We start from the raw sequence: 13,458 nt of genomic DNA on the forward strand, positions 1-13,458 counted from the left end.
GGTGAAGAGCACCACAAGCAAAGAACAATAGAAGGACTGATGATCCTAATCTAGCCATTGCAGTTGCTGCTCTGAGTTCCTGGCATAGTCTAGAAATGGCTATGGTTAGAAAGTGGAAAGAATCTGGCTTGCATAATCTTATTCCATGCCTGGGTACTCTAGCAGAAACAGATTAAAATCTACATAACCACTGACACCACTGCCCTTATTAGAGTCTATCTTCTTGGCTTCCCACAGTCTAGTTCTAGTTCTAAGTCAAATGTTTCCAGTTTTTATTTGGAGAAAAACAAGGAATAGTAAAAAGAAAAACCTCTAAAATAGGTATTACTACAATTGCCCATTCTAGTCTCAAAAATAGGCTTTTGATCAGGGCTGTCCAGGGGAGGGGGCTTCCAAAAAAAATGTCAATATGGCAGCCTAGCTGCAACTGCACTATTAGAGCATCATCCCAGCATTAGAGGTGTGTTGTGTGTAAAGGGACTGAGACCACTCAGCCATTCCAAGACTTCCTGAGCAAGTTCAGGTCTAGTTGCTTCAGCAAAAAGAGGCAAGTCAGCTTCATACCCCAGTTTGCAAAAGTAGGGGAATTACTGATTTGCCTGGCACGGTAAAGATCAACACAACAAGGCTCATTTTAAAAAGGAACAAGCAAACAACAACAACAACAACAACCAGAACCCCTACAACCAAAAGGATAGGGAAAGGGTTGCTGCTATATCAGTTCAAAAAATGAAATTACCTCTTGCTGAACATTTTAAAAAGATACCAAATGATAGGACTGGCTTAAGAAAACAAAAAAAGAAAGAAAGGTTGATTGAGATTAGTAAAATTAAACTAGAAACAATAGAAATAATAATAATAATAATAATAATAATAATAATAAATTCCCCAAGAAACCTGTTATTTATTTCATTCATTTGAAGAACACTACATTATTGAGAGAGACTGGAAAATAGTATTACTTTTTAAAGATGCTGAATTATATTTTTTTTAAAAAAACATCACCTTGTCTTCCTAATAGTATGAAGCATGTAGAAAGAAAATGAATATATACCAAACGTGCCCAGGTGTACATGCTTGGATATGCATGTACATGCACATATATCCTCAACACAAAAAAGGTGCACTGCACAGATGAGCAATCAGACAGTGAGCATGATCCTCATCCTCTCGGAGATAGTATACTGTAGCTCAGGGGTAGTCAACCTTGGCTCTTTTATGACTCGTGGACTTCAACTCCCAGAATTCCTGAGCCAGCTAAGCTAAGCCAGCTAAGCTGGCTCAGGAATTCTGGGAATTGAAGTCCACGAGTCATAAAAGAGCCAAGGTTGACTACCCCTGCTGTAGCTGAATCCAGAGAAACAGCTCTTCCTCCCCTCACCCTCCCCTCCCATCATGACTCAGAGCTTCCCAGGCTAAAGGCCAAACAACGGCCATGAGGACAGGAGCATCAATCCAAGTCCTTCCTTCCTAGACAGGATGAAGGCAGCCTTCCCTAGCCCTGGCCTGCCGGACTAATCTCCCCAATAAGCGGGCTGCTCCCCATAGCTAGTAGCAATACTGCTCCACCCCCATTAGACCGGCTGCCCGTCAGCATCACGCTGACAGCATCGCCTGCACCCCGCCCCCAACAGACCCGACATGCCGGAAGCTAGCTGGCAGCCGTTCAAGCTAGCAGTCGGGCTGGCTGCCAGGGCACAGTGCCAGCAGCACCTTGCCGCTCACACTTTAACTTTCTGCATCTTGCAAGAAGGGAAAAGCGCTGGGGGAAGGGCACGACAAGAGGCTGCCACTGCAGGGGAGAGAAAGCACAAGTGCATTAAGAAAACTAAAAATAGTTGTGTGGCCACCAGCTCAGCACAGCGGGAAGGGCGGGAAGGGTGGGGGTTGTTGGGTGGGATTGGGGCGATCAGAAAGACCTGTGGCTTGGCAGTCCAAAGGGTGAGGGTGGGGAGGGAGGCAGGCTGCCTTAGGGATGAGTGGCATGGCTAAAGTAAATGGAGAAAAAGTTCCACTGATAAGCAGAGGGTGACATGACAACGTAACTGCATTTGGGGACAGCCTGAAGAACATTGGCTGAGCTGTGGAAAAGGAGGTTCGGGCCCAGAACAACCACAGGAAGGTTCAAGGGGGAAGTGAGGGCTGGCAACAGCGTGAGGGGTGGGGACAAGGCATCCATCTATCTATTGCATAGGTCAGACCTGCTGCACATTCATTCTCCAAGTCCAAACACTTGGCCCAAGGGTCCTCTAAGAAACAGGAGAGAGAAGAGAGAGCTTTTTGAAATACTTTCAGGGTTCCTGAAGCTAAAACAGAAAAGGAAAAAAAGAAAGTGCCTCAACAATAAAGGAGAAACTGCGGGTAATTCCCTGGATTCCCTAGCCAACCGACCCCCTCCCTCTCTGCAGTGTGCTGCCAGCATAAATCAGAAAAAACAGCTCTAAGTCCAGGCTGTGTGAAGTTAAATGGAGCTGTTTCCTGACATGACATGGTCAGGGGGATGGGGAAGAAAAGACTCCAAAATCAGAGGGTCTCTTACCCATCCACCATATCAAAATGCCTCAGGGTGCCGATTTGTCAAGTCATTTTTATTTCTACTTCAATCCACAGCTTTCCCTCATCCCGTCGTATCTTCTTCTTGCTATCTAACAACAGCCAGAATGCCAAGCAACTGAGAATTCTTACACCTGAATTCTCCTGTCTGCAGAGTCTTTTTTTCTAAGAAAACTGTAGAACAATGGGGAACTACCAGCATGCTTGTAGGGCAAATTAATGAGATCTCCTCTGCCACTGCAGATCGGGGCTATATATCTTCTATTATTCTACCTGCACAGAATATTGAAAAAGTTCAGCTGATTTAACAACTTTTAGACTGTGCCAGTGACGTGAAGACGGTCAGACAATATCTGCAGTATCAGGCATCTTAAGGTCTTGCACCTTCATACTCTGCCCATCTGTCTATTAAAGGGCACCTCTAAGAACACCCTTATTTAGAAATGATACCATCTCACCCAAGCGTCTCCACCAATCCTCCTTACCTTCATGTGAATGTGAGAACCAAATCTGAGAGGTGCCAGAGTGGGGGCCATGGAAGGGAGGTTCAGATGGGGAGGATGCCGGTCCTGAAGGATGCGGAGGTGCTGCTGAGCCCAAACTGCTGCTCAGAAAGCTGCCCATAAAGGATGAGGCAGGTGAGTTTCCCATCAACCCACTTCCTGCTGGGTGCACAAAGAAGGAAAGACAGTGTCAGCCTATAAATGGACGGATGATGCTTAGCAATCTCCTCGTAATTGTGCACATTTAATTCTGATTTTTAAAACCCTACTCCTGCAATATTTTGCAAATCAAATATATGAACATTCCTCTCTGAGCAAAAAATATATATAATAGCATCACTGATACTTTTGCTTAGAAGTCGCTGATTTCATTCGATCAAAAATTATGTTTGTTTCAGGCACTGGGTTAGCAGGAGGGGAAAAATACGTTCAGCAGATGTATAGCCCTCCTACATGCCCCCACACAGAGTCTCTAGAAGTATAAACAGTTTGCCACTCAATCTGGCAACTCTGAGGGGCACATATTATCTGGTTGCTGTTAGCTTTGGGGAAGGAGTTGGCATTAATATTAGGGCCCACTGAAGACCTCTCAGAGTCTCGAGCTGGCTAAATCTTCCAAGTGTGCCACATTCCCATTAAAGCAAAGGATAGAGGCGTCATTTTCTAGTAATAGCTGTACATACATACTTATCAGAAAACAAGTGATTGTACATATGTAAGTCCACTGAGACTAAAATGTGAGTAAGGAGCAAAGAACCCTTTAGAATACACGCCTGTAACCTTGTCAGCAATCACACTTCAACTCAACACCAGGCGTTTCAACACTAATGCATGAGTCCTGGAGGGCGGGCTAATGAGAACAACTCATGCACAAGCATATTGAGTTCTTCCACTGCCATTCCAGAATGAAAAAAAAATCAGTCCTGGGAAAATGAATTAGAGGGAACCAAGTTCTCCACAAGATATATTCAAAAATTACAAGTGCATCATAAACCTAAATGCAAAAAAAACAAACAAACACAAAGCCACAATATAAAAACTCTACATCACATACATGCCTCACAGAAATGGAGGGGGTGGTGGTGTCCCATCCTTCAATATTTTGAATTACTGAAACTCTTCACTTAAAGACAAAGAGTCTTCCAGATTTCTTGGCAAGTGGCCCTTGCCTGATTCCGTAGTTATTGTTTCAATCACTTATGTATCTTTTCAACATATTAATGAGATGCCTGACAATTAGTTCTGAAAGACAGCGGAGGCTGCAACACTATTGCTGTGCAAAGACATTTATTCTTCTGTGAGTAAGGTAAGGTGGGAACACTGAACTCATGTGAGATTGGCTAGTACCTTTGGGGAAGTGAATGAAGTTCGTGGAAAAGAATAAGTGATGTGATATACACCTGTATTACTTTACTCATGCAAGTAAACTGCCTATGAAAGGGTTTTGTTTTTTTTTCAGTTTGTGATTTTCAGAACAATCACAAACTAAGAAATATCTATAATTTACAGATGTCATCTGGGTCTCCAGCATCAATTAATCACTATTATATCTATCTTGTATAACAACAGCTGGAGGGAAAACTTTCCCCAATTTTTCTGTGCTTTCTTCACTTCTAATGTGCCATACTAGGTTAAAAACTTTCCAGACCCATAGTTATTAAAATATGTATTAAGTGTGAATGGGTATGTCCTAAGTTTGATATGGTTTCTATGACTTCAGCATCAGCACAACAAGCAGGCAGTGTTCTTTACATGCTGGGAACACCCCTAAATTTCTACTTGTCACAACGTTGTTAAAAATGTGTGACCCTGCTAAAAAGGGGGCTAAAACAGTTACCCTTGTGATTATATGAGGGGTCTTATAGAGGCTGCTAATAAAGCCCTGTACTATCTATGGCAATGGGCCTGGATTTTTAGTCATGATCCCTAGGTATTTGACGTGGGTGAGTGCCTGATGAAGCATCCAACTAAGAAGCAGGAAGTTCTCACTTTAAGCCAGCCCACGCTCCCTAGCTAATCCCACTGGGATGCCTGAGTGATGAGTATGGGGATGTGGTTTACACAGCATGGCCAAAGACACTCCCCACAGCTGGGCTGGAGATGGGAGCTTAGGCATTAGCTAGGAAAGTCCCTTTCTGGACACTATGAAGTGGTCAAGTCAAATCTGGAGGGCTCATATATGCCCAGGCTGGTGTTCCTGGAGCTCATTACCATAGGCTGAGCAAAGAGATAGTGAGAATCAAGAAGATTTCTCGGAAGCTGTAGAATCGGTTCTCTTGCAACAGCCAGCTTTTGTCAAGGAGCATTCAGACCTGAGGTCTTTACAACCCTCAAAAGAAAATGCAGCAGGCCTCCTTCATCCCAGCCCTCCTCTCCCCTTCATGTATGTAGTTCTCTATCTCTATCATTGCCTAACCTGTAAATTCCTTTATGACCTTATAATTATCTTTGTATCAATGTTCCCTCTAAAGCTGTGGCTTGAGTGCAGAGGCCGCTGCACACACTTGCATGCGGGACTTAAGTCTTCCACTCACTGTCATAGATGACACTCTAGGGCAGGGGTAGGCAACCTCGGCTCTTTTATGACTCATGGACTTCAACTCCCAGAATTCCTGAGCCAGCATAGCTGGCTCAGGAATTCTGGGAGTTGAAGTCCATGAGTCATAAAAAAGCCGAGGTTGTCTACCCCTGCTCTAGGGAAATATGTTTTTACAAATGGGTAAGCAGAGAAAGGAGAGAGAAAGGGGGAAAAAAGGCAAGGGATAGTGAGGAGAAGAAACTTCTCATCCAGCTTAGCGGAAATCTGCAGAGCCTTTGCCAACTTCCAGGCCCAAAAACGTATTGAGCAGCAGTGGGAAAGCAAAGGGGAAGAAGCAAAGGAGAAACAAAGGAGAGGGGCTTTGCCCCTGGGAGCTAGGCTGAAGCCAGCATTGCAGTAGATCCGTAATCTGTCATTTTTTAAAAGTTTTCCGTTTCAAAATAATAAATCAGGGATGAAATTGATTAAAACACAATATTAAACTCAGTTATGCCTGTTTAACTTACTTTTTAAATATCCTTTGTGCATTTTATACAACAATTAGATTTTGGGTTGAATCAAAATAGGTAACTTCATTTTTTTTTATAATTTGGAGAGCTTAAACATGCAAAGTATATAAAAACAATTAGCCGCCACCCTCTCCAGTCCAGGCTTGTTGTCTCCAACCCCCCCCCCATCCAGTCCAGGTTTGTCCAGGTCAACCCAATGGTTGCAGACAATACATCATAACTTGTACATCTGCTTCTTAGAGGAAGCATTGCTCTGGACATAGTTGACCCCTTTATATCCTGTCCCATGAAATTCAATCCACCATACATTCCCAAATCTAGTCTGCCCCTTGAAACGCAGCATTCTGTCTCTCACACACGCACACAGAGTGTAGTTTCATCCAGATATGTTGTCTATACATAGCCCAGGGGTAGGCAACCTTGGCTCTTTTATGACTTGTGGACTTCGACTCCCAGAATTCCTGAGTCAGCATGGGGAATTCTGGGAGTTGAAGTCCACAAGTCATAAAAGAGCCAAGGTTGCCTACCCCTGGCACAGCCTCTTATTCTCAAGTTGTCCAATAGCCATTGAGATATTGGTTGTGGCTCCCTTACAACCCCCCTGCACAGTACAGTACAAATAAAGGCAATGCAATTGCACCTGCACCACATGCTGGTTCTAATCCCACCTCAGTTATTAGCTACTGAGTGGTCCAGGGCAAAACAAACCTCACAACTCCCCCTACCCTGCCCTTGCAAAATTGGGCTGAAATAATGAAATAAGTGGAATTTTAAAAATACAGGAAAGGAATCAGAAAGGGCAATGGCTTTTAAGTGCCAAACACATCCTGGAAAATGGAGCATTGAATTCTCTCTCTCTCTCCCTCCCTCCCTCCCTCCCATCTCCACAACTAAGAGTGAATTTCAATTGTAAGTCATGAAAGACTTACGTTGAGGCACCCACATGACTGGACCAGATTTTATTATTGTTTTTAAAGCGGTCATTAAATGAATCATGTAGTTGTAAGTCTGAATCCATTTTTTCAATGGCTTTTTTTGGTCAGAAATCAGTAAAAAAAAAAACAGCACAAATCAACCGTCATGCGATGTCGTTAGTCGTAAATGTGAGCTGGTAGCCAAACACCCAAAATATAGTCATGTGGCTGGGGGGGGGGGGGAAGGCAGGGTGTAACATTTTACAATGGTCAGAAATGCTTTGCAAGCTATAAACCATCCCTTCTGAGGGCCAACTTCCAAGGGCCAATGGTTAAATGACTGTATGTTGAGGACAACCTGTGTCCCTATTTATTTCAGACCTACTATTCACATTCTTTACTGAAACACATTCCCCCTCTCCCCATAAGTCCTGCTGTGGTGCCTCATCACAGCTAGGTTATATGTGTTCCTGGGTAGGATGAGTATTGAATTCTGGGAGTGTATGCTATGTATGTGCTCCCAGCAGGGTCACATGAAGGCATGAAGGTCATCCCAGCTGCCCAACTAAAGCAAACAGGCCTTTATATTGGGCAGCAATGAAGCCAAAGCCAAGATCTCAGGAAGGAACTTAACAAAGAATTTCAAAAAGCTATTAGGAAAGACAAAACACAGTATTACAACAACATCTGAAAAGACACTGAAGAGGGAAACAGACATGGAAAAAAGAAGGAAGGTCTTCCAAAATTCCTCTTAACTCAGAAGGAGGTTTCAGCCTCCTATTGGTATGCTAAAGGATGCCAGTAGACATATAGTAACTAATCCCAAGGAGATCAAACGAAGATGAAAGGAATACATTGAAATTCCATACAGGAGAGATGTCAACATCCATGATACTTAAGAAGATGTTCTCTACTTACAAGTACCTCTAGTACTAGAAGATAAAGTTAGATCGGCCCTTTAACTAAGATTTAACAATCCTTCCATTCCCCACCATCCAGTCAGAGCTGAAGGAGCTTCTTGGATGAGAAGCAAAACGTCTTCAAAGAAAAACAAGAAAGTCTAGTTGCCTCTTGAAAAAGCACCTTTGGGACCCTTTAACTAATCTTTACTGAGTCAGAAGATTATAGGAATTGACGGAATACCTATAGAAATATGGTAAGCTCCAAGAAGAATCAGTAACGGTTCTAAGCAAACTATGCTAGCAAATTTGGCAAACCATAAAATGGTGAACATACTAGAAAAGGTTAATCTCCATGCCATTACCAAAGAAAAGAGAGGGAACTGGATATGCAAATTATGTTACACACACACACACACACACACACACACACACACACACACACACACGCAAAATAATACTTGGGATCATCCAACACAGATTAGAGCCCTACATGAAAAGAGAGATGCCAGATGTTTCAACTGGCTTTAGAAAAAGCTGAGGAACACAAGACATTACTGCCAATGCACAATGGGTAATTGAGAAAAACCAAAGAATACCAAAAATAAGTCAATATGTGCTTCATTGATTATAGGAAAGCTTTCAATTGGGTCATCATGAGAAAATGTGTAATGTGCTTGGAAAAAAGGGAATGTCTGAACTCCTCATTGTCCTCATATGAAAATTATACACTGGTCAGAAAGCCACAGAAAGTCTTGAAACAACCTGTTCCAGGTTATCAATGAAGTGATTCAAGGCTACATACTGTCTTCTTATTTATGAAGTTTATGTGTATAATACATATTTAGGATCATAGGACTGGATGAAAATGAGAAATTTTAAAACTGGATACAGAAACATTCATAACCCATGTTAGACTAATGACATGATTCTGGTGGGCGCCCAGAAGATGTAAATGGCCAGATCTTCATGGAGAAATTATTAGTATTACCTGGGATTATTTGAAATAATGCAGACAAACATTAACTTTAGAGTAAGCTTGATGTATTCTTATATCTGTAGCTGTACCAAAGAAAGTCAGAAATCATTCTTTCTCTTTTTTCTTCTTCTATTTCCTTCTCTGTACTTTTATTGTTTCCTGGGTCTTTTTTTTTATTTTCTATGTCTATTTGTTTATCTTTTATTTTTGTATTTTTTGAAAAATCAATAAAGTTATATAAAAAATTATTGATTTTCAAAAACACAAGGTCAAAATATAAACAGACAAGAAAAAAAGATTTGAAAAAGAAAAAAGATCAAGAGAGAGGGAAGAGGTGCAAAAAGAAAAATAGAAAAAAGAATGACTTCTGACATTCTTTGGTACAGATATGAATAAAAAAAAATGTAACAAACTCTTAAAACCTAGAATATATTTTAGAAAGTCAAGCAGATAAAATGCCATCCATAGAAAGGTAATAATGAAAGTATGTCAGAGAGGATAACAGGGCATAGGGATATGTTACAGTAATGTACTATCAAAATCCTGGCTCTTAAAAGAATAGAGAAATATCACTAAAGAAATGTTTATCTGCAGATATATTATTATTGTGTTTTTTCCCCAAACAAAAGTGGTTTCTGAGGTTTCCAGAGATGGAAGAATAGATTTGATTTGATTATAACTTCAGGAAGACACCCTGTAAAACAGGAGTGAACAAAGGATGGCTATTCCAAACTGAACATCTAGCGTAGAAACATAGCTTTAAAAAAATGCTGTAAATTAAATCTACAGCACCTGACTTATTCCACCTGAAGGCCAAAACACCAGTAAACACATACAGAGGGAGACATGCTTTTACATATGATTTAGGGAAAATGCCGTTTATGGAACTACAGCCAGATTGCAGGTTCAAGGTCAGCAGAGTAGAAATCTTCTTTCCTTACAATCTACCTGACATCTAGAGTAATGATGTAACAAACAGCAATCAAAAGCTTTCCCCATCATCTGGCTACAGAGAATATTTTTTGCATCCTCCTCTTCAAAAATCAGCTCTGTTTGCAGTCCTAATAGCCAATCAGATAATTGGCTGTCATGCAATCAGAGCTTGCCCACCCACTCGGCTCCCCAGTCTCAGACCACACAACATTCCACAGCCTACAGGTTTTTCTCTAACTGGTCAGTGTTGCTTCAGACAGCTGCAGCAGTTATTCTTTCTGTGCTGTTTCTCCCCCCCCCCCTTTTCCAGCTGTGTGGCATACTGATAATACTTGCAAGGCCAGGCTGTGTTGCTGAAAATAATCCTTCCCCCTTGCATTAGGCCTCACAAATCCTGATGCCATCTTGGGGCAGAACAGTTGCCCTTTCACGCTAATCTGCCAAGGAGACGGGATATATAGGAAGAAGGGGAACAGTTGCCGGTTCCAGACCAAGTCTATTCAAGAAGCCCGAGTGCAGCCTTTTGGCTTACATCTCCCTGAGAACTGAGCCCCGTGCCTCGTCTCTCTCACGCTTGCCAGCGTTTCCCAGCCTGTGAGTCACAAAATGCTGGCAAGCTCCTGCTCCCCTGACTCTGCAGCTGATCAGCCGCTCGCCAACTTCCCACTCCCTTCTCAAACTGCATCCTTCTTAGGCTGAGCCTCTCACACTCTACTGGAATGCTCATAAACTGGAGTCCAGATTTGGGCAACTCTATCCCCCTAATACGTTTGAGTATTCATAAGAGCAGTTCAGTTTGGGTGGGAAAATTTGTTGGTATAAATATGCTGCCCATCCTTAGGATGCCAGCTGGACCTTAGTAATGAAGTAGAATGATAGTTCTATCCATGTTGCAGGTAACAGCAGAGAGGTAGGGTAAGAAACAACTCCCTTTAGTAACAGTAACCTGCAGCAGATGAGAGCTATTTTGGTCTAGTGCAGGGGTAGGCAACCTTGGCTCTTTTATGACTCGTGGACTTCAACTCCCAGAATTCCTGAGCCAGCATGGCTCAGCTTGGAAACCTTTCCCTTTCCCCTCAGCATGGCTGGCTCAGGAATTCTGGGAGTTGAAGTCCACGAGTCATAAAAGAGCCAAGGTTGCCTACCCCTGGTCAAGTAGTTAAGGCATCAGGCTAGAAACCGAGAGACTCGGAATTCTAGTCCTGCCTTAGGTACAAAACCATCTGGGAGACTTTAGACCAGTCACTTTCTCTCAGCCCTATAAAGGAGACAATGGCAAACCACTTCTGAAACAAACTGCAGGGACTTGTCTCTCACGGGTGGTTAGTGGGCAATGCAGAAGAACCCTCTGCATTATCTTTTAATATTTGCTACTCCCAAGTTTTCAAAACTCCGCTGTCTCAAGAGGAGGAATAGGAAGGGTGATGCTGATAAGAAACAGCAACACCAAAACACAAAGGTTCTACAAATAAAGGCAATGTCTTGAATCCATTCATCCCTGAAAAAGACCTATGAAGGAGGATATGTAAAGAGGCACATGTGAAGCTCTACTGGAGATCCTATGCCCCTAATGGTACCACCATGTATGAGTGGTGATGAAGTGAATGGAGAACCTCTTCATTTATATGTACACACACACACACACACACACACACACACACACACACATGCACGCACGGACATTTCAAAGTTTCAAAAGAAAGAAAGAAAATATCTGGTTGGGTTGGCTTGCTGGGGACTCAAGTACAAATGTCCCATTTTTTTCTACATTGAGTAATGTGAATTGCTAACTGTTTGCATTCCAAACTCTTCTGGGATTCAGTACTTTAAGAAGAGAAGCACCAGTCAGTTAACAATGAGGACATTATACATTGCAATCTTTGACTATAAGGTTTGCCTGTATACTGTAGAATTTAGGTTTAGTCCTACTAAATTCACTATGCTTTATGTAGTGGATTCATTACAAGCTGTGGATAACACAGGCAGAGAGAAAGATGTCTATAAAAGAAACATGCCTTTAACTATACAAGAAAGGCTGAGAGAGCAACTATTTCCCAGGCTTCCCATTGCTTCAAAACTCTCTTGTGAGTGCCGGAAAACAGATCTCTGTGGGTTCTTCTCTTCAGGAGGTTTTACTCATCTCCGGCCACTGGAAGGCAGGAAAATTAATAATCTTGGCCTAATGAAATCCTCATAGTAGCAAACCAAGCCCCCAAATTCTTAGCAAGCAAACCATTAGGACTGGGAGCAATGCCATATAGCAGAGTCTGTGGAAAAACTGAGTTGCACTGTTTTCCTGGTCCTTCGAAGAGTAGTAGAAAATGGGAATTTCCACCTTTAAAAAGAAGAAATATCTATTTCCTTCTTTTCCCACTGGGCAGGAATTACTATAATCTCTTCCATAATGCCATTGCAGCAGCTGTCTCAAGGACAACAGAATATTTAAACCAATAGCCTCATAAAAGGAGGTCCAACTGTGTTCAACATTCTGTCCACTTTGTTGCATTTTCCTCCTCTTTGATGCACAGCATTCAGAGTTCAAGCTGAGGAGTGGAAGGGCTCTAGCTGGTTTGAAAACCCCAACTCCAAATCTAGGGTCAAACTACACATTATTTCAAAGCAAGGATGAAGAACCCTCATACTGTTCAAGTCCCAGCATCATCCCACTTTGCTGGTTCTGCTGGGAATTGTTTAGCACCAATTAGAAAGTCACAGTTTTTGCTGATTTCCCCCGCCCACCAATCTTTTTAGTGTAAAAGTAAGTGTAACAGAATCATAGGGATGCTTTGCTCCCACAAGATGATGCAATCCCAATTTAAGATGTGTGCGTGCAGTTTGCAGTGAACAATGCAGTTTGCAGTGAACAGACCACTTTTTGACATACTAAATTGCTGTGCTGCCATTGTAAGATGAGAATTAATATCTCCCTAGGCTGCACAATATGGATCAAATCCAATGCATATCATTTTGAGGGGAAAATGACAACTGGTAATTATCTTATTAAAGTAGCATATAGCTTGATCTCTATAGTTACAACTATTATGATTATTTAATGATGAAGAAAAAAAATAATTTGACAAATTTATGTTTACAGGTAGTCCTTATTAGCAACCACAATTAGGACCAGCAATTTGGGTGATATTTGGGTGATAAGTGAAGCGGTCACTAAACTGCAACTCTGTTTATAATCTTATCTCAGCTTTCCTTTGCTTTACAGACCTGCAAAGTTTGTGGGATTGGTTGTAACTGACAACAATTACTGTACAACAGCTGCTAAGCAAGGACTACCTGTGAGCGAAGCTTTCACTAGGTCCCATCAATCAATGGCATGCTTGATATCTTGTTCTTTTGAATCCTGATGTTGCAGACAGATTCCCCAAGCTAAGAAATAGCCCAGGTTACTACACAGGTTACTTACTCAAAAGCAAAACAGATGACAAAATAAAAGGAAAAACAAAGACTTATTTCATAATACAGTCAAAACCAACTTTCAAAATGGGTTCACCCTCAGTATTAAGTCATGAAGTGTTGAATAAGTCACATTGCATTAAGCCAGCCTTTCTCAATTTGGATGAGGAGTTCAGGGAACTGCAGCTGAGCAACAAGCTGGAGAAAGTTACACTAAGCTA

General features: G+C 41.9%; 1 protein-coding gene across 7 annotated transcripts in view; it reads right to left on the reverse strand.

Annotated features, from left to right (window-relative positions):
- Positions 1 to 13,458, reverse strand: part of BAHCC1 (BAH domain and coiled-coil containing 1) — a 127,322-nt gene that overhangs the window by 46,236 nt on the left and 67,628 nt on the right. For 5 of the 7 annotated variants that reach the window (XM_039346497.1, XM_039346506.1, XM_039346488.1 and 2 more), the window contains one exon: positions 3,039 to 3,218. In XM_039346497.1, coding sequence (XP_039202431.1) covers positions 3,039 to 3,218 — 180 coding nt within the window. Of the gene's footprint in view, positions 1 to 739; positions 779 to 1,005; positions 1,168 to 3,038; positions 3,219 to 13,458 lie in introns of those variants that run through there. The other 2 variants (XM_039346524.1, XM_039346514.1) reach the window with 2 other exon arrangements.

The sequence above is a fragment of the Crotalus tigris genome, unplaced genomic scaffold (genome assembly GCF_016545835.1).
Source record: "Crotalus tigris isolate CLP2741 ecotype Arizona unplaced genomic scaffold, ASM1654583v1 scf7180000017551.9496454, whole genome shotgun sequence".
In the NCBI taxonomy this organism is placed as follows: Eukaryota; Metazoa; Chordata; class Lepidosauria; order Squamata; family Viperidae; genus Crotalus; species Crotalus tigris.